This window comes from Squalius cephalus, assembly GCF_949319135.1.
Source record: "Squalius cephalus genome assembly, chromosome: 9".
Taxonomy (NCBI): Eukaryota; Metazoa; Chordata; class Actinopteri; order Cypriniformes; family Leuciscidae; genus Squalius; species Squalius cephalus.
This window is the reverse complement of record NC_137130.1, coordinates 41,499,020-41,522,530: the sequence shown is the minus strand read 5'-3', so window position 1 is coordinate 41,522,530 and position 23,511 is coordinate 41,499,020. Positions and strand designations below refer to the sequence as shown.

At 43.8% G+C, this 23,511-nt stretch overlaps 1 protein-coding gene across 1 annotated transcript in view; it reads right to left on the bottom strand.

Annotated features, from left to right (window-relative positions):
• Positions 1-3,112: 3,112 nt before the first annotated feature.
• The window catches only part of LOC307164953 (tripartite motif-containing protein 16-like), a 37,219-nt gene continuing 16,820 nt past the window's right edge, over positions 3,113-23,511 (bottom strand). Inside the window, exons 2-6 of the mRNA XM_079882189.1 lie at positions 15,418-15,513; positions 15,097-15,330; positions 5,842-6,001; positions 5,645-5,692; positions 3,113-5,405 (exon numbers count right to left, since the gene is read on the bottom strand). Of these exons, the coding sequence (XP_079738315.1) occupies positions 4,825-5,405; positions 5,645-5,692; positions 5,842-6,001; positions 15,097-15,330; positions 15,418-15,513 (1,119 nt within the window). The 3' untranslated portion in view covers positions 3,113-4,824. The remainder of the gene's footprint in view (positions 5,406-5,644; positions 5,693-5,841; positions 6,002-15,096; positions 15,331-15,417; positions 15,514-23,511) is intronic.

Below are 23,511 nucleotides of genomic sequence, written 5' to 3'. Positions count from 1 at the left end.
TTCTTCTTCAAGAACTCGTGTCCCAGTGTGACTTTGAATCAACGCTGACCGTCAACATGATGAACATCTGCAGGTCTGATGTTATGAACAGTGTTATGAACAGGTTTGACCGTGAGAAGAGAAGTGTAATCTTCCTGGATTATGATGGTCAAGGAGAGGGAGCTGTGGATGATGGAGGATCACTGCGGGATTCTTACGTCTCTTGCTGACAGATTTAAGGAGAGGTGCAATATTTCAGGGACCAGAGCACCAAAACAAATTGTCATTAGATGTAAATAGTATGTTTTTACAGCAGTCATTGATCCAACACATGAAATAATTTAGTAAATGGTGAAACCATAACCAATTTATTAAGATTAATCAGAATGTTATACATGTAATCAACTAAAAAGTTACATAAGGATATAATCAAAAACACTGAGTAGTAGACAAAAGAGTAACGCTTTAGATTACAGCCGTAGAGTCAAGTCAATTCACCTTCATTTATACAGCGCTTTTAACAATATAGATTGTTTAAAAGCAGCTTTACAGTGATAATATGAAAGTAAAGTAACAGAGATTGTTTTGGCTTTATAGCATCTCTAGAATAAAGTTATTGTCCAGCTAAAGTTAGTTTTGATTGATTCACTTCCATTGCAAAGATCATTAGTTATTATCTTATGGTCCACTAACACGACACCGTTCTCACAGAAAACCCTTAACACACTTTCACATTCACACAACAGTGTCTAGAGGCTCAAGAATGCAAACCTTAAAACAAAAGCAATATAAAGTATGTATGTGTAGGAATAAGGGAAGAATATGTAAAGTTTGGGGAATAAAGGGGTAACAACCAGGAAAATGAACTAATTATTTATACTGAAAGTATTTTAGAAATAAAGGGGCACTTATTTTTATAATATGATACAACACTCTTACATTTGGGAGCAATTTAGCGAGAACATACTGCATAGCTTTTTGTTAAAATAGTGTATTAATATGTAAAGGCTTATGTAAAATTACGGGGTACATATCTGTGCATTTATACAGTAATTTTTTTGATAGCAAAAGTGCACTGATTAAGTTTGGGCTTCTGTGTTTCAAGACAAGTAAAACTAAACCTATTTCAACTTTTAAATACTGTACTTACAGGGTCAGTGTGTGCGGGCTGTAAATTAATGTGATGCTTGTCAGATGTATGGTTGAAGTAACACACACACACACACACACACACACACACACACACACACACAGGTTTGAGATCCTCAGATCCTTCAATTACACAGGAATTGATCAACAAACTGCGACTGATTCATTCTCTTGAATTTGTGTCTCAACCCTCTGAGGTCTGGGGTGTTTTTGGGGTCCTTGAGATGTTCTGACATGCCCTGACATTTGTGCTTTTTTCAGTTGCTTATAAACATATCAATGGCAAAAAAAAACAACAACACTATTTAGCACAAACAGGACTACCATAATATGTGAGCCACATGTATGTACATGTTTTCATTTTTGAGAGAATAATGTTTATGCATGGTTATTGAAAAAACTAAAAATGAAAGTTTCTGAAATAAGGCCACAAAACACATACTAAATATGTGTCAATAAGACTTTTAGACTAATGGATGTCGTCGCCTAGAGTTTTTTCTTCAAAATGATGTGAAAATCATCCTGCCTAATCATTCACATAAAACGATACATTGATTTAAGTTTTGTGAAACACTTTTAGTTTGGAAAGGCAATATGCGGATGGGGCGTAAACGATCATGCATATTTAGTAGTTCATACCTGATTAGACAATGCCCCTGCATTCTTAATGAGCCATTCATTCAGGTGTGTCACCTATAGCTAACTTAGATATACCAGCTTCATAAAAATGATCATTCTAGAAGAAAATTTCAGATGGCATTTAGAGGCTTTTGCATCTGAACTCTTCATATATACACACACACACACACACACACACACATATATATATATATATATATATATATATATATATATATATATATATGCATACACACACACACACACACACACACACACACACATATATATTATCCAAGGTAAACATGTCTAGTAATTGTGCAGTTAATTCTCATACTGTATTTTCATTTTTTCGAATATTTATCCTCTCCCCAAATTTGTTACTAATAAAACACAATACAAATTATTAAAAGAAAAAAAAAATTACCTTTTAATAGTTTGTTTACATCTACCTTGTAAATATATTTTTTTATTAAAAAGGTTACAATTCAACAACAATTCAAGTGTAGTCTTACAGTATATTCTACAGTAAAAACTGTACCCAAATCTAGTCAACAAAATGTTGTCTTTCATATTTCGCCTGACTGTAACGTTATTTTTATGAAATATTAGGGCATATAAATGTTAATTTGCAGTTTAATACGTTGCTTATACAAATAGCCTACATTTTATTTCAACATATTTCAGTCGATTTTTACTCATCTCAGTATAGCAATACAGTTTGCTAAAACATCATCATTCATTCACAAATGCGATTTAAATTTAAACTGTCTTTTTGCGAGCTGTGGTAAACAGCGCGCATCTCTGCGGCTGCCGTTCATTCACAGAAACCCGATTCACGTGAGAAGGAAAAAAAACTTACTACTGTATTCCTCAGCTCAGTCTGATCCTTGCTCCTCGAAATACCCGCACTTCTGAGGGACATTTTCCATTATTATTATTCCTCACAGCGCTGCGAGACGGTGTAAACAAGTAATGATCTGAATAAACTTGTGTTTTCTCGAGCTGATATGGGGGCGTTCACAGGATTGCGCGGATTGCCTCAGACATTTGCGTTTGAATAGCGCGCGCTCTCCGTGGGCGTGTCACATTACATCTGAATCAGCTGTAATGAGCTCGACTGGAATCGCTCTCTTTTAATACAGATTTCACAAGATGAGAATATTTGTTTTTTATATAAATTATAAATTATTATAAATTATTTCATTTAAAAGAAGAGAATTCAAGCTTCATGCCTGTGTGTCTGTATGTCTGTTTGACTGAGTATTCGCTGAGTTATTGTTCATTTTCGGTCGCGTTTCGCGTTTCATGGACTACACTGACAGAGAGAAGGCAGAACTCGCTTCGTGTTTATTTTTCTTTATTTGGCAAAAAGCACAACACTTTGTTTTTATTGTGAGTATACACAAAAATAATACACATTTAACAGAATCGATTGATGTATGAAACTTGTTTGTAAAATCAAAGTCAAAAGAGTATTTCGGGTCTCAATTCAACTGATAAGGAAAAAAGCGAGCAGATCACGCCGGCGTGATTGCCGACCTCAGAGGGTTAATTCCCTCAACTTTGATATTCTGTTCCTGTATTTCTTTCCTTGTTGCTTCTATATTAACGTCTTTGTCTTTTGAGATCATCTTTGAATGTCTTAAATTCAGTTTTGAGTTGAAAGTCTTGGATTTGCTCGTATCATCCAGACATGTTTGTAGTGTGTCTCTTTGTGTCTCCATCTTCTTCTGTCTCATATTTCCCCTCTCTTCTCTCTCAGTATCCTGGCCTGTTTCTTCACCTTGTGTCTCTCATTCATCTTTACACTGTGTGCTAACTACATGCGATGCCGCGACACGATAAAAGGTTATTTTCCATGTTAATCAGAGTTTTGATTGATTTTGACCCATCTCGTAGTCGTGTCGCGTCTGGTAGGACAGGGTGTTAAACATGCTCTGACTTTTATTATGGAGTTTAGTGGGATCTCATCGTTCACTCCACCAATACGGCTCTAGCGCTCGACTGAAGAACCTGAACATGTTATTTCACTGACAGAAGTTCAGATGTAGGATTATTATTCCATAGCAACCCTTGTTTGTAACCATGAAAACTTATCACCATCACCTGTCCTTCATTCAGTCTCTTGTTATCTAGTGTATTTAAACCCTCAGTCATCTGATGTTCATGTCCTGTTCAAATCAGAACTGCTCCCACAATATATATTTTAAAATCTAAGTTAAAATATTTTTTATTGGATCTGGCTTATAATTCATGAGTTCTGTCTTTCTATGCTTTGTTGTTTACTTATGTCTTTGTCTACATTTTACTTAATGGTTATTCATTTTGTACAGCACACTGGTCAACGGCAGTTGTTTTCAATTGTGCTTTATAAATACATTTTAATTTAAATTGTGTTAAAGGGATACTTCCGCATTTAGCATTAAGCCTTTTATCAGTAGAAAACCTGTAGTATTTTTGAATTACAGTGCTTCCCTCCCTCATATCCCCCTGAGACGAGAGATTTATGTATTTTTTGTCTGGAAAGAATCCTCCGATGACGCAAACAACGTAATTTTGCGTCATCAGAGGATTTTTTGGCCAGATGCGAGAGACTACAGCCAGTAGTAGGGGCTGTCCCGCATGTTTTCAGCCCGCCCATAGAGGGATCTCACTCACAGAATGTACACATAGTGTCAGCCATCTTTCTTTGGAAGCTAAGCTAGCAGGCTCTTGTTCTGTGGAGAAATCTGAGGAGTAGGGGTTACCATCCTCTTTTTCCCGGACATGTCCGGCCGTCGAGATCGTCCAAAATGTCCGGGATTCGGCTTTTGCTTTCTACAGTCGCCATTCATTGTTTACATGCACACCTTTTGTTTAAAAAAAAAGTTGTTTTTAATTGTGCTTTATAAATTAATTGAAATAGAAATAGTGTTAATGTTTTGTGCTGGTGTTTATTAAATGTCAGTGTTCATCGTCTTTCTGCATCAAGCCTCTTATCTTGGATTATCTAGTCAAGCCAGCGTGACAGTCACTGATTTATCATGCAGCTCAAAGCATTATGGGTAGAATATCTCTACAGTCTATCCTGATTCATCAACACAGTTTCACTGATGATCCACTATAAACCCTAAACCCAGGATAGAGCGGTTGAGTGAATGTGGTCTGGACTGTGTGGATGAGGCTCATCGTGTCAGAGACGCTGTAGAAGGACAGAGTTCCTGCACTGTGATCCACACACACTCCTATTCTACTGTGATCCACACACACTCCTGTTCTACTGTGATCCACACACACTCCTGTTCTACGGTTGATGGGCTTTAAAGGGAGTTCAGTCTCTATGTTATTGTGTCTGAATGAATATCTGGAGGAATAGCAGGACAAACTCCAGGACTGATCATTACGTCCAAACCCACACTCATTACCTGATCCCTTCCTGCTGATGCTCTTATATGACACTGATATATCCACACCACCACCACTCCACTCAATCTCCCAGTAACAGCGTCCACACACACTCTCTCTACACAACACCTGAGGCATATATCCATCAAATCTGTCTGGATGATCAGGATACAACTGAAGCTTTGGGTAAGTGCTAGTAATCGCTCTGTTCCTCTCAGACAGACGGAGGAGTTTATTCACTGTGTTCAGATCCAGATTGAGTTGATGAGAATCTGATGGAGATAAAACACATCAGAATCAGGAATTATGAATCTGTCTGATCTTTTAATGTATCTGAACTCTTCATGTTCAATATATCATCAGTGTCTCAGTGCAGTTTACCAGATATCCTGAGCAAATCATCATTTACATGATCAACTCTAAAACTCTTCTGTCATGTTTTCTTTCACTTCTCCAGGAAGAACATGAACACACTCAGTGAGTTTTTCTGCTTGTTTTCTCAGTGACTTACATTGTAGGAAGTCCTTCCTGGTCCTGGGAACAATGTTGGAGAAAGTGCCTGTGGAAATCAACAGACATGAAGAGTGTGATTATCATGTCAAGAGAAAATTATCCTGCATCCGTTCCTAAGACATTTCTAATATGATCTTCTACATGATCTGAGATGATGGAGGATCATTTCTGAGAGCAGAATCTCCAGGACTTTACCTCTGTCAGAGATCTTCTTCAGCTCCTCTTTGCAGAAATCCTCCAGTTTGTCTCTCAGCTGACGGACAGATTCTCTCATGCCATCAAAAGAGGAGAGAGAACTGAAGGGATTGTCATTTACGTCTGTAGATTCAGGAGGAGCTGAGAGAGACTGGAAACTCTAGAGAAAACAGAAATCAAAGCTCATCACCTCCACACCAAGGTTATAATCGTTAACAAAAACTAACGAAAAAACGAAAACTAGGTGGGAAAAAACATTGTCGTTAACTGAAATAAAAATAAAAACGAGGCATTACAAAAAAACGATAACTAACTAAAACTGTAATGTGTGTTTGGCAAAACTAACTAAAATAAAATAAAATTATAGAGTAAATGTCCTTAGTTTTCGTCTTTGTCAAGGTATTTCATTTTTTAACGCTTTTTAAAACGCAGCGTATTCGTTCAGCTGCATTTCCTTTCCCTGCTTTCCCTCCGTTTCTGTCACTCATGCGTCTCTCACATGCGCGCGCGCACACACACACACACACACACACACACACACACACACACACACACACACACACACACACACACACACAGCCCCTCCCCTCCCTGCACACCGTCTCCATGAGAACGAGTGTTCGTTCGACGTTGAAAGCAAGTTCGCTAAAGGTTAGTATCTCTATCTCGTGAACACCTTACAATCACACATTAAAAAGTATTTTGGTATCAAAATATTTTAAATTCTGAATATAATTTTGTCAGTGTGTTAATGTCGACCCGAGAAGCGAATGCGTTTTTTTTAGAAAGTTAACTGGACGCAAGTTTAAGGTAAAATGCACTTTTTGGTTGTGGTTGTCGATGTCAAAACACTATATAAGCTTTGATTCAAATATTAAATAATATTATATAATTTTTTTACTTTTACACTTAATATTTGCTGCTTCAATCCAGATGAGTAGGCTGTAGGGAAAGTGGGGTGAGTTGTGCCAGTTTTTACTCAAAGTGACTTTAAAGTGAGGCCATGGCAGTAATTCCTTCAACTTAACGATGTACATATATTTCAGGATGTGGTGCATCCCTGAGAACAATAACTTTGGATCTGAAATAAATTGTTTCAGAAATATAGCTTTTGGGGAAAAAGTGGTCTCATGGCACAACTTGCCCCTGGTGCGGGGGAAGTTGTGCCTTTAGGGGAATACATTGGGGTAAATTGTGCCAGTGATTTCTGAAGTAAAACAGAACATTTTAATGTTATGAACTGTAATGCTATATGAAAGCAAGACAAATTCAATACAAAATTACTCATTTAAGGTTTATTTAGATATTGTCACCCTGGAATACCATAGCATGCGTTTTTCCTACTATGGTCAATTGCATAGGGATTTTGTATTGAACATAACTCTGGATCACAGTGTCATAGAGACAAGGGGGCGGGCTCATTTTACTCAGACGACCAATCAGTCTCTCAGGATCATTGTGAAGCTATCAAGCTACGCCCTAGCAACCATTTAGAGCACCATAGCAACACAATATATGATATTTGTGACTCATTTCAGGCAAAAAGGCTTTGGCAATAGATGCCTGTTGACATAGCGCTGTCTGTCAATTATGTAACATATAAGAATAAAGTGACTAGGCTAATTTCTAAACTTACTATTGTGACATAGGCCACTTAAAAACTGAATAAAACTTCTCTTTAATAATATAGTGCAAACTCAAAACTGAAATCAGTGTTAGCTAAATTAAACAAATAGCAGGCAGGCCTAAGTCAAACAATGATGAGGCATGCCCATCTCCTCACTTCTCAAGATTATCCCCTGTGAGTATGTAGGTCTAGGTGGTCTGGATCTGGCACAACTTAACCCAGGCCCTTTGGCACAAATCACCCCAGACCCACAAGTTTGAAAAACTAGCATGATCCAGCAGTTAAGAGCTAACATCATGCTAACTGTATAGACTCATTGTGTAGCCTACTAAAACACTAAAACATGTGTGAAATGTTTTCAAACTTGTCTATAATTGTTCAGACACTACAATCAAAAAACCTTAATCATAGAAATTTTACTTTGAAAGGGAAAAATCAGTTTTTTTGCACTAAAATGTGCTTAACTCTCATGCCACGTGTCTCTCTTCTTTGGAGGATGAGTAAAAGTGATTGCTTTTCAAAATTATATGGTCACATGACCAATTTCTTCTATGGTTTTCCAGAAACAAGGGGTGGAACTACTTCCCCCCTGGCACAAATCACCCCACTCTCCCCATAGGGTAAATTTAGTATAGGGTGTGAAAATTGTACAGCTGTGGTATTTGTATAGGGTGTGAATTCTGTATAGAAGATGTGTAGATTTTTGGTACAGCGTGTGGATTTTGTAAGAGGTAAAGGAATTTCAATGGGGTATGAATTTTTTTCTAAAATTGTATTATGTTTTTATTATTACACAATACTTTTTCTGACTTTTTTGAATCTTGCCCCTGACAAATAACCCAAATTACAAAAAAAAGACTGAAACTAACACTAAAACTAATAAAAACTAAACTAAAACTAAGCATTTTCAAAAAATAAAAACTAAACTAAACTAGCAAACCCACTTTAAAAACTAATTAAAACTAAACTGAATTTGAAAACAAAAAGTCAAAACGAAATAGAAATAAAAACTAATGAAAAATGCAAAACTATAATAACCCTGCTCCACACTTCATCAATAACCTGCTCTACTGTCAGATTTGTGCGGCTCTTGTTGATCTTTAGTAACTCTCCTCAATCCAGCACTTTCACAGCATCAGCTTCATTCTTCTCATATTCATTATGTGACATTAGAGACACAAGTTCTAGCATTTGCCTTTTACACTACATGTGAACTTGCTAGGAAATCAATTTAAGCTCAATATTAGCTTCAGAAATACATAATTTTATTAGAAATGCTGTGATCATAAATCCTAATGTTTAGTGTTTTGAAATTATATGTTAAAAAAAAAAATGAATGATGGCAACAGTAAAATAAAGCAAAAAAAAAAAAAAAAAAAAGTGATTCACATGTGAATAAAATCTAGATGTCAGTGATATACAACATCTCTCTCACATTAATTTTTTAAATAATCATATTATCCTGATGAAATGCATCAATCTCCATCTTAGCTGTATTATATTGTGTAAATTGGACTCTAAACAAGTTTAATACACTGGGAATGTCATTAAAACCTTTGTTTTATTCACAGAATTATAGGGGAAAGTTTTTTCCCATTTATTTTATTTTCTATGAAATGTGAAGTACTAAACAATAATTTATATATGCTTGGATTTTTGAGGTCATTTTGTCACGGTAGGGATGATTGCAAAAAGGTGCAAGGACTCAAGTGCAGAGATTTGATGGTTTATTTATAAACGGAAAAACAAATACAAAACAAAACCCACAAGGGGGAAAAACATAACTGGAAAATACAAAACCAAAAACAGAACCAGAACCAGAACTTACTAGGGATTACAGGAGACATCAGACAACGAACCGACACAGACTGCAAACAAGAGGGGACTTATAAAGGGAACTAATCAAGAGGGAACAGGTGGAAGAACTCAAACAATAATCAGATAACAAGGGGGAGGGATCAGACAATGACATGAGCACATGGCCCAAAATAACAAAACACCCATGTGCAACACAAGACAGGACAGGCATGTGACACTACCCCCTCCCTACGGAGCGGCTACTAGACGCTCCATCAGACCAGGGCAGGACGGGAGGGACAGACCAGGGCGGAGACTCTCCCTCGGGCGGCCAGGGCGGAGACGACCCCTCGGGCGGCCATGGCACAGGAACAGACACCACCGGCTCAGGAACAGGAACAGACACCACCGGCTCAGGAACTGGAACAGACACCACCGGCTCAGGAACTGGAACAGACACCACCGGCTCAGGAACTGGAACAGACACCACCGGCTCAGGAACAGACACCACAGACACCACCGGCTCAGGAACAGACACCACAGACACCACCGGCTCAGGAACTGGAACAGACACCACCGGCTCAGGAACAGGAACAGACACCACCGGCTCAGGAACTGGAACAGACACCACCGGCTCAGGAACTGGAACAGACAACACCGGCTCAGGAACAGACACCACAGACACCACCGGCTCAGGAACTGGAACAGACACCACCGGCTCAGGAACAGGAACAGACACCACCGGCTCAGGAACAGGAACAGACACCACCAGCTCAGGAACAGGAACAGACACCACTGGCTCAGGAACAGACACCACCGGCTCCGGAACAGACTCCACCGGCTCAGGAACAGATACCACCGGCTCAGGAACAGACACCGGCTCGGCGGCGGCCATCTTGTCTGAAGACACAGGCTCGGCAGACGTGACGTGAACAGTTTCTGTGGCGGCCATCTTGTCCAAAGACACAGGCTCGGCAGACGTGACGTGAACAGGCTCGGCGTCGGCCATCTTGTCTGAAGACACAGGCTCGGCAGACGTGACGTGAACAGTCTCTGTGGCAGCCATCTTTTCCGAAGACACAGGCTCGGCAAACGCGACGTGAACAGGCTCGGCGTCGGCCATCTTGTCCGAAGACACAGGCTCGGCAGACGTGACGTGAACAGTTTCTGTGGCGGCCATCTTGTCCAAAGACACAGGCTCGGCAGACGTGACGTGAACAGGCTCGGCGTCGGCCATCTTGTCTGAAGACACAGGCTCGGCAGACGTGACGTGAACAGTCTCTGTGGCAGCCATCTTTTCCGAAGACACAGGCTCGGCAAACGCGACGTGAACAGGCTCGGCGTTGGCCATCTTGTCTGAAGACACAGGCTCGGCAGACGTGATGTGAACAGTCTCTGGCTGGGCAGACGTGACGGATCGCTGGGGTGGTGCAGGCAGTGCGAGCAGCTCGGGCGGGGCCAGTAGAGCATGACGCCTGGGCGGCGCGGGCAGAGCAAGACGCCTGGGCGGTGCGGGCAGAGCAAGACGCCTGGGCAGAGCAAGACGCCTGGGCGGCGCGGGCAGAGCAAGACGCCTGGGCGGTGCGGGCAGAGCAAGACGCCTGGGCGGTGCATCAGGGACGGCAGTCACCTCCGGGATGGTCTCCGTGTTAGGAGCCACCGGAACAGGGACACCGGAACAGTTACGGAGGGATCCTTTCTCCTCCTCCTGTGTCTTGGAGCCACTGGCACTGGGACCACCGAACTCGGGACCACCGGAACTGGGACCACCGGAACTGGGACCACCGGAACTGGGACCACCGGAACTGGGACCACCGGAACTGTCACGGAGGAGGTCTTCCTTCTCCTCCTCCGTCTCGGGACCACCGGAGTCGGGTCCTCTGTCGCCCCTTCCTCCACCTCAGGATAGGTGGCAGATGGGCTGGAGCATTTCTTCCTCCTCCCTCTCCCCGAAGGGGTCATCGGAGGACTGGGGACTTGGGAGTTTGTGAGGTAAATGGGAGGTGGGCCATGGGGCGGAAGACCACCCTCCCATCCGCGATGGTAAACATACCCCACAAACTGCCAGAATGACAATATCCCCAGCATTCCCATCTCCCAGGCAGGCACAGGCATATTAAGGCTGGTGTTAAAAATGTCCTTGAGCTCTGCGTCACTGATGTTGAGCCCCTCCGCTACAACCACAAACTGGTGAGCAAACACCTTTACGCTGGCATTGCCTTGTTGAAGCGAAAGGATCCACTTGTTGAGCGGAGGGGCAGGGAGATGGGAAAAGGAACATGCCCATTTCTTCTGCTGAGTCCTCAGATGGTCGGTTCGTTCTGTCACGGTAAGGATGATTGCAAAAAGGTGCCAGGACTCAAGTGCAGAGATATGATGGTTTATTTATAAACAGAAAAACAAATACAAAACAAAACCCACAAGGGGGAAAAACATAACTGGAAAATACAAAACCAAAAACAGAACCAGAACCAGAACCAGAACTTACTAGTGATTACAGGAGACATCAGACAACGAACCGACACAGACTGCAAACAAGAGGGGACTTATAAAGGGAACTAATCAAGAGGGAACAGGTGGAAGAACTCAAACAATAATCAGATAACAAGGGGGAGGGATCAGACAATGACATGAGCACATGGCCCAAAATAACAAAACACCCATGTGCAACACAAGACAGGACAGGCATGTGACACATTTAACTTTTAATAAAGCACTTTAAGTTTTATTGAAAAAACAATAGGCTACTGTTGCATTATTGTGCATAAGTGAAGAAACGATACAGTTGTATTAAAAGAAATAAATATAACGAATTCTCATTTTATTCTATTCGTTGTCCATTAATTTTTCGTTGAATACATCTTGTGTCTAGAGATTGGCTTTATTTAAAAGCACACTGAATTAATTTTGACATGGAGTGAATACAGAGCGAGGTTTTTTATTAGTGATCGGGCAGCGAGTGATGAGGAGAGAGAAATGATCAACTAGAAATCTCTATAGAAAATAAACTGGACAATCAATTTACTATAAATGAGTTTAGATTTGGATACTGTGAACTGGAACCCTTGAAACTTTCATTGCTAACAAACTACGCTGAACCACCGAACGCTAATGTTGTTCCTACAACCAATATGAGAACAGAAAAAAATAATGAATGTACATCAGTTGGGAATCATTTCAATGTTGAGAAACAACCTATTTATATAATTTGTAAAAGTACAATATCAATGCTTAGAAATGTGTCAGGGTTCTGTCACCTCTGTTTGGTTTGTATCTGGTTTGGTGACAGAGCTCTGACATTCCCAGTTTGTCATGTGTTTGTGTCTAGTGTAGGATTGAGTGCGAAACAAACACAAATGAATCTTCCAGGTGAATTGTTCAAACATAATTTCTCACAGAACTGAACAGTCCAGACACCAAATCACCAACCCCAGAGCCATAAAAGAAGGCTCCAGCCAGCCAGTCTCCGCTGACCAACGAAAACCCCCAGCTAAGAACTTTATGGCCATGCAAGCTTCAAAGAAGATGAGCCCAACTAAAGGAAGAACTGGTCAATGTGAGATAGCTTGGAAAAGAATGATTGGCTCAGAGATAGCACAATTCAGCCCGATCAAGATAACAGCAGAAGCTGCTCGAGCCCACAACATTCCAGACCCCCTCCTCCTTAAGGACCTCTGATAGACCTCAGGGTGTAAAATCGTTTCAAACCACAGAACTGAGATTTTACCTATAACATACATAAAATCATTCAAGAACAATTTTCAATGGACTTATAGATCAAGCATCATGCAACGACATGATTCTATATTGTTCCTACAATAGATGGGTGTATCTGATATGCTTAGATGCCATACAATTCATGTAATTGTTATAATTGTTAGATGTTTGAATGAAAATGTGTTGTGTTTCATATCAATATGATCGTATGTTCTTAATTCAAAGGATGGCTTGATTGAAATCTGTGGAAAATGTTTCGGATTCTTATAATAGTAATAATGTCTTAGCTGTGGCCTCTGTACTCTTTGCTAGAGCTTAGAGAGTAAGGAGAGCACAGATAAGCTTGATTTATGATAAGAAGTGAAGAGAACGCCACCTCCTAAATAAAGACAGTGTCTAATTGGTTAGAACTGATCCAGGAGGCTGGGCGGACATTTGAGTTTAAAATCTTAACACCAGAACAAAGTTTAGAGTTTTAGTGCAGAACCAAAAATGCAGCGGGAGATGAAGATCTAGACAGACTAGGAACCATGTAAACGCGCAGACGAAATAACCCAAATCAAGATCTGAAGAACATGGGTTAAACAGCTTCATTCAAGCCATCATCTACTCTTCTCAATTTCCTTTCTTTTCTTAGTTTCCTTTCTTTTCCGTTGTGAGTCTCGGTTCTAAGTTAAGTTTTGCGACAAGATTTCGAGCCACGTTTCTTCTGCAAAGCCAGCTTCAAACAAAGACTTTCATTCCGCCAGCACGCCACGTGGCTGACCACGTGACCCAGACATCAGGCATGCGGAGACCAGCCAACGAACGGACCGGGAAAACCCTTTACACGCAACAAAAGGGAATCCCCAAAAGCAAAGACAAGCAAGTACTGCCTCCAGACTCTTAAACTGAACTGGTGTATTTGATACTGATTTAATAACCTAGGAAACGATAAAAGGGTTAAACTAATGATTGATGGTTCATTCAGGTTGTGTTTTATAAGTGCATAGAAACTTGGGATTACATCATCTCACTCTTAAACTCACTCTTAAAACTTAATCTTTCCTTACTCTCTTTATTTCTGCAACGCGTATGAATGTGTGTGTCTGTGTTAGATATTAGTTGTATGTGTTAGAATAATCAATAAAGTCTTGTTTGTATTTTAAAGAGAAATATTACTTGTGTTATTGTGCTTACAAATTTAATGTCTTAAACTTCTGATCTAAGTTACCTTGCTAACTATATAGTGTTTCACTATAGTTCGGATATTTATATCCGTTGCAGAGTTGATAATTACAGCCAGTTCAAATGAACCGCGAACGAGTCATTTGCTCGGTTGTAATAAAGTGACTCTTTTGAATTCCCTATAAATTAATTAATAATTCCTTTGAGCTAAATTGTAATCACTACAAATTACAAATATCTTACACTAGTCTGGTTTGTTGTGAGCACATGGTTTGTCTTGTATTCCTTGTGCCATGTGCTCTCCTGTCAATTGTCTGGCCCCTCCCATCTTGTTACCTGATTATTGATTAATTTGCCCCACCTGCCTTGTTCGTTACCCTCTTTTGTTTGCTCCCTATTTAGTCTTCCTGTGTTTGCAGTCCTGTGCTGGTTCGTTGTCCATGTTCGCTTGTGTTCCTGTTCCCTCCTGAGACCCGTCTCGTTTCCCCCCATGGGGAGTTTTGTTTGTAGTTTTGGTTTTTGTATAATTTACTTAATAAACATCTTTTTCTGCACTTGAGTCCTCGCTCCAATTATCCATACCGTGACAAAACGTTGCTATTTAAGTTTTGAGAGTATACATTTTGGGAAGGGGTAAAATGTTAAGAAACGGCCCTGGTGTCATTGTAGACTTGAGTAGATTCGCTCAGGAAAAGCAGTTCAAAATCTACAAGCAGATTGAACATTATTGCTTTCATTAAACTTTTGAGCAGTTAGTGAAAAAAATTAGGTAAAAAAGTTGAACTGTGAGTGAAGATGATCAGATGAGAGTCTGACTGATGATTATATAATAACCGAACACACAGATCAACACTTCAGTCAGCGGCTCATTCTGCTCTCATGAAATGTTTCTCTGAGAGTCTCTTGCTCACGTCCACTATGATCCTGTTCTTCTGGATCTCTGTTACCTGCAGGAAATGTATGTGATCCTGTGTGTGTGAAAGCTGCTCCAGCTCAGCGTCTCTCCTCCTCAGATCATTGATCTCCTGCTCCAGTCGCTCCAGTCGTTCTTCAGCTCGACTCACTGCAGTCTTTTCCTGATCTCTGATCCGCTGTGTCGCCTCAGAGCGGCTTCTCTCAATGGAGCGGATGAGCTCAGTGAAGATCCTCTCACTGTCCTCCACTGCTGTGTGTGCAGAGCGCTGTTAGGACACACACCACAATCACACAGTGAGCTTCAGTGAGTCCTGACTGAGACTTCTCAAACTTCTCTTCTTCTCCAGACTCACCTTATGAGACTCTACAGCCTCTCTCAGCTGCTGAAGATCTTTCTCTCTCTGCTGGATCCTCTGCTGGAACGACCTCTGCGTCTCCTTCAGCTGCTTCTGCAGCACAAACCAGTAACACAGATGGCACTTTATACTGTCACTATATCATCATGTGAAGAGTTGAATCCAGTAACAGTAGAATTAATAACCAATGGCTGGAGGTTCAAACTCCTGAAGGGATCAGTAACACTTGAGTCATTACTAGTTAGTTATCATGATTCTTACAGTAGTTACTAATGAAAAGCCAATCCTAAAGTTTAGAATCTTATAATCATTCCCAAGATATTCACACACACACACACACACACACACACACACACACACACACACACACACACACATGTATATATGAGCTAGCTAATTAATGCTATATGACAGCATAGGCTAATTATTGACAGCTTTCATAAATCATAAGTCTGCTATGCTACTACATATTGATAATGTAAATAACCTTGTGTATATGTTTACAATAGCAGTTAAAATGTTAATATACTGCTAGACATTTGTCCTGCATTAATTATTGATTAGTTTTGCATGAATTATGAAACCTTTTCAGTAGTTCTCTGGGAAGCATTAAAAAATAGTAGTCATTGATAAGTTAATAGTGAACTAAGACTTTCATCTGTGTGCTATTACTTACTAATTAGTTAATCAGATTTTATTGTTAGTTAATAGTAGTTACTAGATTGTTAATATTGTTACTCATTTGTTCCTGTGTAGTTATTCATTAACGAAGGAACCTTAAGCGTTACCCATTGAACTTGCGTTATTCTTGACAGAGATATATCTTGTCAAACAATGGGTGAATATTTTCCATTATTTTATGTTGCTTTATTAAAGGGGTCATGAACTGCATTGTTTTATCATGTTATAATGTTTCCTGGGGTGTGCACTTATAATGTTAGTATTATAAAAGTATTCAAAAATGTTCATAATTTAGAAATAAAAGGCATTTTTGCTACCCTGATTTTAGCCTCAGCGTAAGTCACTAATAAACTCACGCTGTTTGATTGACAGTTCCAGCGATTATATAATTTATTCACAGTTTAAATAACAGAATATGTTCATCCTACTAAGAGAAACTATGTGAAGTTGATCGTTTAGTCACTGGTTTGATTGACTGACACATAGACAAAGAACATCTGACTGTACATGAATCATTACATCAGAAATCACTGGTCACAGATCAGGCATTAGAATTAACAGTTACTCACATGTTGTGGCATTACTATCGAGTCCATATCTTAGAAGTCTTTTTGCAAAGCCTGTGCCGAAATTGCAAATCATTTACTAAAGAATCCACAGTGAACTGTAGCGAATACAAATAAATAAAGCTCAACTGAGACATTCACATTAATAACCTCATTCCTATCATTACAATCCTTTAGAAGATAATGTTGTTTTTAGTCTAGTGATCCTGCATCTTCTCTCCTCGTGATCTGATCTTTCTAACACACCAGTGGACACAACCAGTTGTTCGCTGGGCTTGGTTACAGTAAAAGCTGTTTTTAGACTAACAAGGAAGTTTTCAGATCTGATACTAACAGGACATTCTTATAGTATGATGACGTCTTATAGGTGAAAAGCTCAAAGAAAATATGATTCCTCAGTTCATGACCCCTTTAAAGCTGTTTTACAAAAGTTTGTAAATGTTTGTAAATTAATGTTACTCAGTGGTCGAAAGAGTACTGAAAAAAATTACTCCCTTACCTAATGTAACCTCGGTTCTCTCTAGAAGAGGGAACGAGTATTGCGTAAGTTGCTTACGCATCGGGAAAGTCTTCTTTCTTCGAGATCTGAAGCCAAAAATTATCCTTAATTTTGTATTCATTGTCAACGCAGTGCGGCAGCCGGCAGACCTAGGCAGGCTGTATAAGCGTGCTCATTGGCTGCTCGGCGGCAACTGCTTAAGCCTATCAGTGAGAACGTGCCCTCCACACTCTGAAACGTGCCCTCCACACCCTTCTAACCGTCAGAATGGGTGTGGCCAGCGTGTATATAACCAGTGCTCACAGGCTAAATATCTGGTTTTCGCAGTCTGAAGCGCAAAAGCTCGTGGCGCGACACAGCAGGTTACGCAATACTCGTTCCCTCTTCTAGAGAGAACCGAGGTTACATTAGGTAACCGAGTATGTTCTCTTACGAGAGGTTCTCTCGTATTGCGTAAGTTGCTTACGCTTCGGGAACCCTTTGTCAACGCCGTGTGCGCCGAGCATCCAGCCCATGAATCCCAGGGAGACCGGGGAAAACATTCTGCTGGAATAGGTGGCCGGTCGGAGAGATGGGCCAACACAGTACAAAGCACTTCAATCAGTATATAAAATAGAGCGGCGCGGCCGGTCTATAAGCATATAACATTGCAAAACAGTAGGGCCGGCAGAGCGAGCCCACACAGTACATAAGCACTTATTAGGGTAAGAAAAGAGCGACATAGTCGGTCTTTCATGAAGAGAATAAACCCCCGCACCACAGAGAGGAATACGGGCGGCCAGCAGCGCGGGCCAGCACCGGTAAACAGCGCGTAACGGGGAATGAGAAACAGAGCGGTCCAGCCGGTCTGAGTATAAAACACTTCACCCTAAGTATCATACCAGAAATATCGCCAGCATGTGAACGTAGTCTGCACATGAGAGACTGGGCAGAGCATATATGTCACTTATACTGACAGTAATTTTGCCTGTAAGGCGGGATCTTCCAGGTTATAAAACCTCACGAATGTTGATGGGGAGGCCCAGCCCGCTGCCATACAAATATCGTGGATAGAAATTCCGCTGGACCAGGCCCACGAAGAGGCCATGCCTCTAGTAGAGTGGGCTCTGATACCCAGAGGGTACTGCAGGTGTTTGGAGGCATAAGCTGCTGCAATCGCGGAGGCATAAGCTTGGAGGCATAAGCTGCTGAAATCCTATCCACCTGGACAGGCTCTGTTTCGAGGCGGCGAGACCCTTGGTGTGTCCGCCGAAGGAAACAAAGAGCTGCTTTGAACGCCTGAAAGCGGCGGAGCGCGTGATGTAAACTCTCAGCGCCCGGACAGGGCATAGGAGGTTATCACTGTCCCCATTATCGGATGCTGGCAGAGCCAAAAGGCAAATGACTTGTGCCCTAAAAGGGGTTCCAATCACTTTGGGGATGTAACCGTGTCTCGGTCTGAGAATGACTTTCGAGTCGTTCGGTCCGAACTCAAGACATGCAGGGCTAACAGATAGCGCGTGCAAATCCCCCACACGTTTAACTGAAGACAGAGCTTTCAGAAAAACAGTTTTAAGCGACAGGTACTTTAAATCCACGGATTCGAGCGGTTCAAAGGGAAAAGCCTTCAGGGCCTCCAGGACCAAGGACAGATCCCAAATAGGAACCGAGGGGGGCCGCGGGGGATTCATCCGTCTAGCTCCTCTGAGGAAGCGGATAATGAGCTCGTTCCTTCCTATTGCCCGGCTGCGCGTCGTCTCAGCGAACGCTGCAATAGCCGCCACATACACTTTGAGCGTGGAAGGGGACCTGCCCTTTTCCAACAGCTCTTGTAGGAAGGAGAGCACCCGCGGGACCCCGCATGCGCGTGGATCCAAGCTCTTAGTAAAGCACCATTTAGAAAACACCGACCATTTAGACGCGTAGAGCCGTCTCGTAGAGGGGGCTCTAGACTGTGTGATCGTGTTCACGACCCCTTCTGGCAGGTGCCATGTCTTCTGCCATGTCTGGGACAGCGCGTCCTTGCTTTTCGAGAAAAATTTCGGGCAGTGAGCGTTGTCTTTCGACGCAAAGAGGTCGATCTCCGCTCTGCCGAAGAAACTGGACTGTCTGGGGGTGCAGGGACCATTCTCCTGGGGGAATGTTGTCCCTGGACAGTCTGTCTGGACCGACATTCAGGTGGCCCGGCACGTGCGCGGCTCTCAGCGAGCGCAACGAGCGGTAAGCCCACACGAGAAGGCGTTCTGTCAGCTTGCACAGATTCCTGGATCTGACACCGCCCTGTCGGTTCACATAGGATACCACGGACATGTTGTCCGAGCGGACTAGCACATGGTGATCCTGTATGAATGGGAGGAAGCGCTTGACCGCGTTCTCGACCGCTATCATCTCCAAACAGTTTATGTGGAGGCATTTTTCCTGGTCTGACCACAGGCCAAAAACCGGTTTGCCCTCGAAAAGAGCGCCCCAACCTGAGGTGGAAGCGTCCGTCGAGATAACTTTGCCAGTCGGCCGCTAACCAGGGCTTCAGTGCTGAAACGCAGCTCTGAGTCACTCTGATTCGGATGCCGCCGGAAGCCCAGGCTCTGTGAGGCACTCGGGCATTCAGCCAGCGTTGTAGCGGGCGCATTCGTAAGAGACCCAGCTGAAGCACTGCTGCAGCTGAGGCCATACAACCCAGCAACCTCTGAAATGTTTTGAGAGGTGCGGTGCTGCCCGGCCGGAAGGACGCGGCCAAGCGTCGAATGCAGCACGCGCGCTGTGTCGACAGGCGGGCCGTCATTGCCACAGTGTCCAGATCCAAACTCAGAAAAGAGGTTGATTGACTGGGCACTAGCGAGCTCTTGGTCCAGTTGACCGTAAGCCCCAGGCTGTCCAAGTGGCTTAGAAGCACTGTTCTGTGGGCGATGAGTTCGGCCTCTAACTGTGCTAGAATCAGCCAATCGTCCAAGTAGTTCAGAATTCGCATTCCCCGACCCCTCAGGGGAGCGAGAGCCGTGTCCATGCACTTCGTAAATAGCATGACCGGTCGTGAGGGGTTGTGTAACAGAGCGGGCAGTGAGTAGGTGTGGGCACAGCGGGGTGGACACATGACCTACTTTTAACGCTCGAGCGGCTTCTGCCCGCTTTATGCGAGCGGGCTCTGTGAGAAACACGGGGTTTATGGTGCTTGTGTGCAGAGGTGAACACAGAGAAGTGGGCACATTTACTGCATTTGAAACACATACAGCGCGAGCAGGCATAATGTTCTTTTCGAGATTTCTCTGGGTCGCCGTGAAAACGGCGGTTGTGTGCAGGCGAGAGGGTGAATTCACCGGCTCGTTGGCTGCGAGATGAGTGTCTGCAGTAACCGTAGCAACGGGGACTGACAGAGCATGAAGCTTTGACGATGGTCCGGCCGCGGTGGGACACGATCGTCGCTTCTTTCCTTGGGCTAGGAGGTTTTTGCAGGCTCAGGCTTCACCCCGATCCTCTGCCGGGGTCCCCGGGGAGGAGGCGGCCTGATGCGGCTGGTCGAGCAAGAGCGAGGGCGGAGGTCGAGCTGGGCGCTGGGCAGAGCTTTGCGCAGGCTGGTCACGAGGACGGCGTGCAGCAGGTCTGGAGCGCCGAGGCAGAAACAAATTCATCGCCTGTGTGGTCTTCTGAACCTCCGAAAAGTGGTCCACGATCCCGTTTACCGCTGGGCCGAACAGGCCGGTGGGGGAGAGGGGGGCGTTAAGGAACACCGAGCGCTCAGACTCCCTCATATCCGCGAGCGTGAGCCAGAGATGCCTCTCTGCGACAGTCAGAGAGGCCATGCACCGTCCAATGGCCTGGGCAGCGGATTTCGTGGCGTGAAGGGAGAGGTCTGTTGCGCTCCTCAAATCCATGATGGAAGCAGACTCCGAGCCCTTCTCGTCCAGATCACAGAGGAGGTTAACTTGGAGAATCTGCAGCGCGGCCATAGAGTGGAGTGCAGATGCAGCCTGTCCGGCGGCGGAGAAAGCACGGCCGGCGAGGGCTGATGTGGTCCTGCAAGCCTTAGACGGGAGGGCAGCCTTTGAGTGCCAACCAGAGGGCGGGCAAAGGTGCACTGCGACCGCCTCTTCCACGGGGGGAATGGCATTATAACCCTTCTCAGCGGCGCCGTCAACCTGTGAGAGCGTCGATGAGGCGTGTGAAGAAACTCTCGCGGAGAATGGAGCATTCCACGATTTAGAGAGCTCGCTGTGAAGCTCAGGCAGGAAGGGTGCGGTTCTGGACGCTGGCTGTCGGCGGCGATGATGAAGGAAGCAGCCGTCGAGTCTGTTCGGTGCTGGCTCCTCAGGAGGAGACCAATCAAGGCCCAGCTGTTCAACAGCTCGCGTGAGGAGGTGTAACAGTTCCGCGTCCTCCCCCGCTCGAGTACGGCCCGAATCCTGGACTGAAGAGGAGGCAGTAGACCAGTCCTCGCTGTCAGAGGCCAGGATGGAACAGCTGTCCACGGCGCGTTCATCAAACTCGTCCGCCTCATCCCCTTAAACGGCGGCGGCGCGGGCGGGAGCCGGCGGCTGCGCGGCCGGGAGGGGGGGCGGGGAAGGCGAGAGAGAAGCTCGAGGGAGAGGATCCGGCGAGCTTCTAATCGCCTCGTCGGTCTCCGGTGGTCGCTGTGAGCGGCGCTTCTTCTTGCGCGGCCCAGCAGGGACAGGCGGAGCGACATCTTGGTCAAAAACTTCAAGTCGAGCCCGCAGGGTCGACATTGAAAGTTCCTCGCACTCAGGGCAGCCGCCCGTAGAGAGTGCGGTGGCGGCCTGCTCGCGGCCCAGGCAGAGAGCGCAGATGAGGTGGCGGTCTCCGTTGCTGAGCGGGGCGCGGCACGAGCCGCAGGAAAAACGGGGCATTTTTAGAAAAACGCCCCGTGCTCTTTTAGAGAGAGAGAAAACATGTGTCGCAGTAGGCGAACACACAGCAGTAAAGGATATGACGCCGGATAGCGTAGCAGGCACGGAAGGCTGAAGGCGGCCGGCTTCTTCAGGCGCTGTCCTCGGCTTGCTGGTCGCTGGTTTCAACGGCGGCGGCTCTCAAGATCCAGCGATGCGAAGAGCTTCGCTGAAGACAAGAAAATCAGATATTTAGCCTGTGAGCACTGGTTATATACACGCTGGCCACACCCGTTCTGACGGTTAGAAGGGTGTGGAGGGCGCGAAGCGCCCTCATTGGAGGCCACGTTTCAGAGTGCTCACTGATAGGCTTAAGCAGTTGCCGCCGAGCAGCCAATGAGCACGCTTATACAGCCTGCCTAGGTCTGCCGGCTGCCGCACTGCGTTGACAATGAATACAAAATTAAGGATAATTTTTGGCTTCAGATCTCGAAGAAAGAAGACTTTCCCGATGCGTAAGCAACTTACGCAATACGAGAGAACCTCTCGTAAGAGAACATACTCAAGTAAAAGTACCATTACATTCCAAAAAATGTAGTGTGAGTAGAGTTAAAAAGTACTTGTCCAAAAAAACTACTTGAGTAAGAGTAAAAAAGTAGCTTATTTAAAAGTACTCATGAGTAGTGAGTATTGAGTACTGAGCTGCAGATTCTACCCCCTTATAATAAACACTGTGCACTACAATTTATAAATTAAAAAAAATGCACATACTGTAATTCACATTATATTTTGTTCTTTGTCAGAAAGATCGAAGAATATCTATCATCTATCTTTTTAAAATGCATCAAGTGGGTTTCCGGTTATGGCGCATGAGGAGCAGACGTGTGTGCGGCTCGCTCCCGAAACTTTTAAGTTTATCTTTAAATCCTCAGCATTTTCGTTGACATCTGACAGCATTTGTTTTATAACCGTTTCGTGATTTCATTCGATCTTGAAATGTCCAAAGGAAGGGGAAAACAAGTCGATAAAGACAGAGAAGGCGCCTCTTCGCCGGCCGTTAGCGTCACGCTAGCCGAGATCAGTGCTTTACACGATGACCTCAGAGCATCTATCGCCGCGGACTTCAAAGCATCTTTCGAAAGTTTGGCAACGAAGTTGGACAACATTCAGTCCACAGTGGCAGATCATGATCTTCGCATCGGGAATCTTGAGTCCGGCACTACGGAGATCAGTCAACAGCTTGAACGACTCGAAGCTACGTGTTCGGGGCTCCAGAAGGATAACGAGTGGCTTAAGGCTAAAGTCTCAGATCTCGAGAGCTGTAGCCGTCGCCAAAACATTCAAATCCTGGGCTTACCTGAGTCAATCGAGGGGCCGCGTCCAAGTACATTTTTTTCCCAGCTTCTGGTCGATGTCCTTGGATCTCAGGTGTTAACCTCGCTGCCTGAGCTAGATAGAGCTCATCGCAGCCTCGCACCTAAACCAGCGCCTGGACAGAGACCGAGACCCGTTATCTTGCGATTTCATC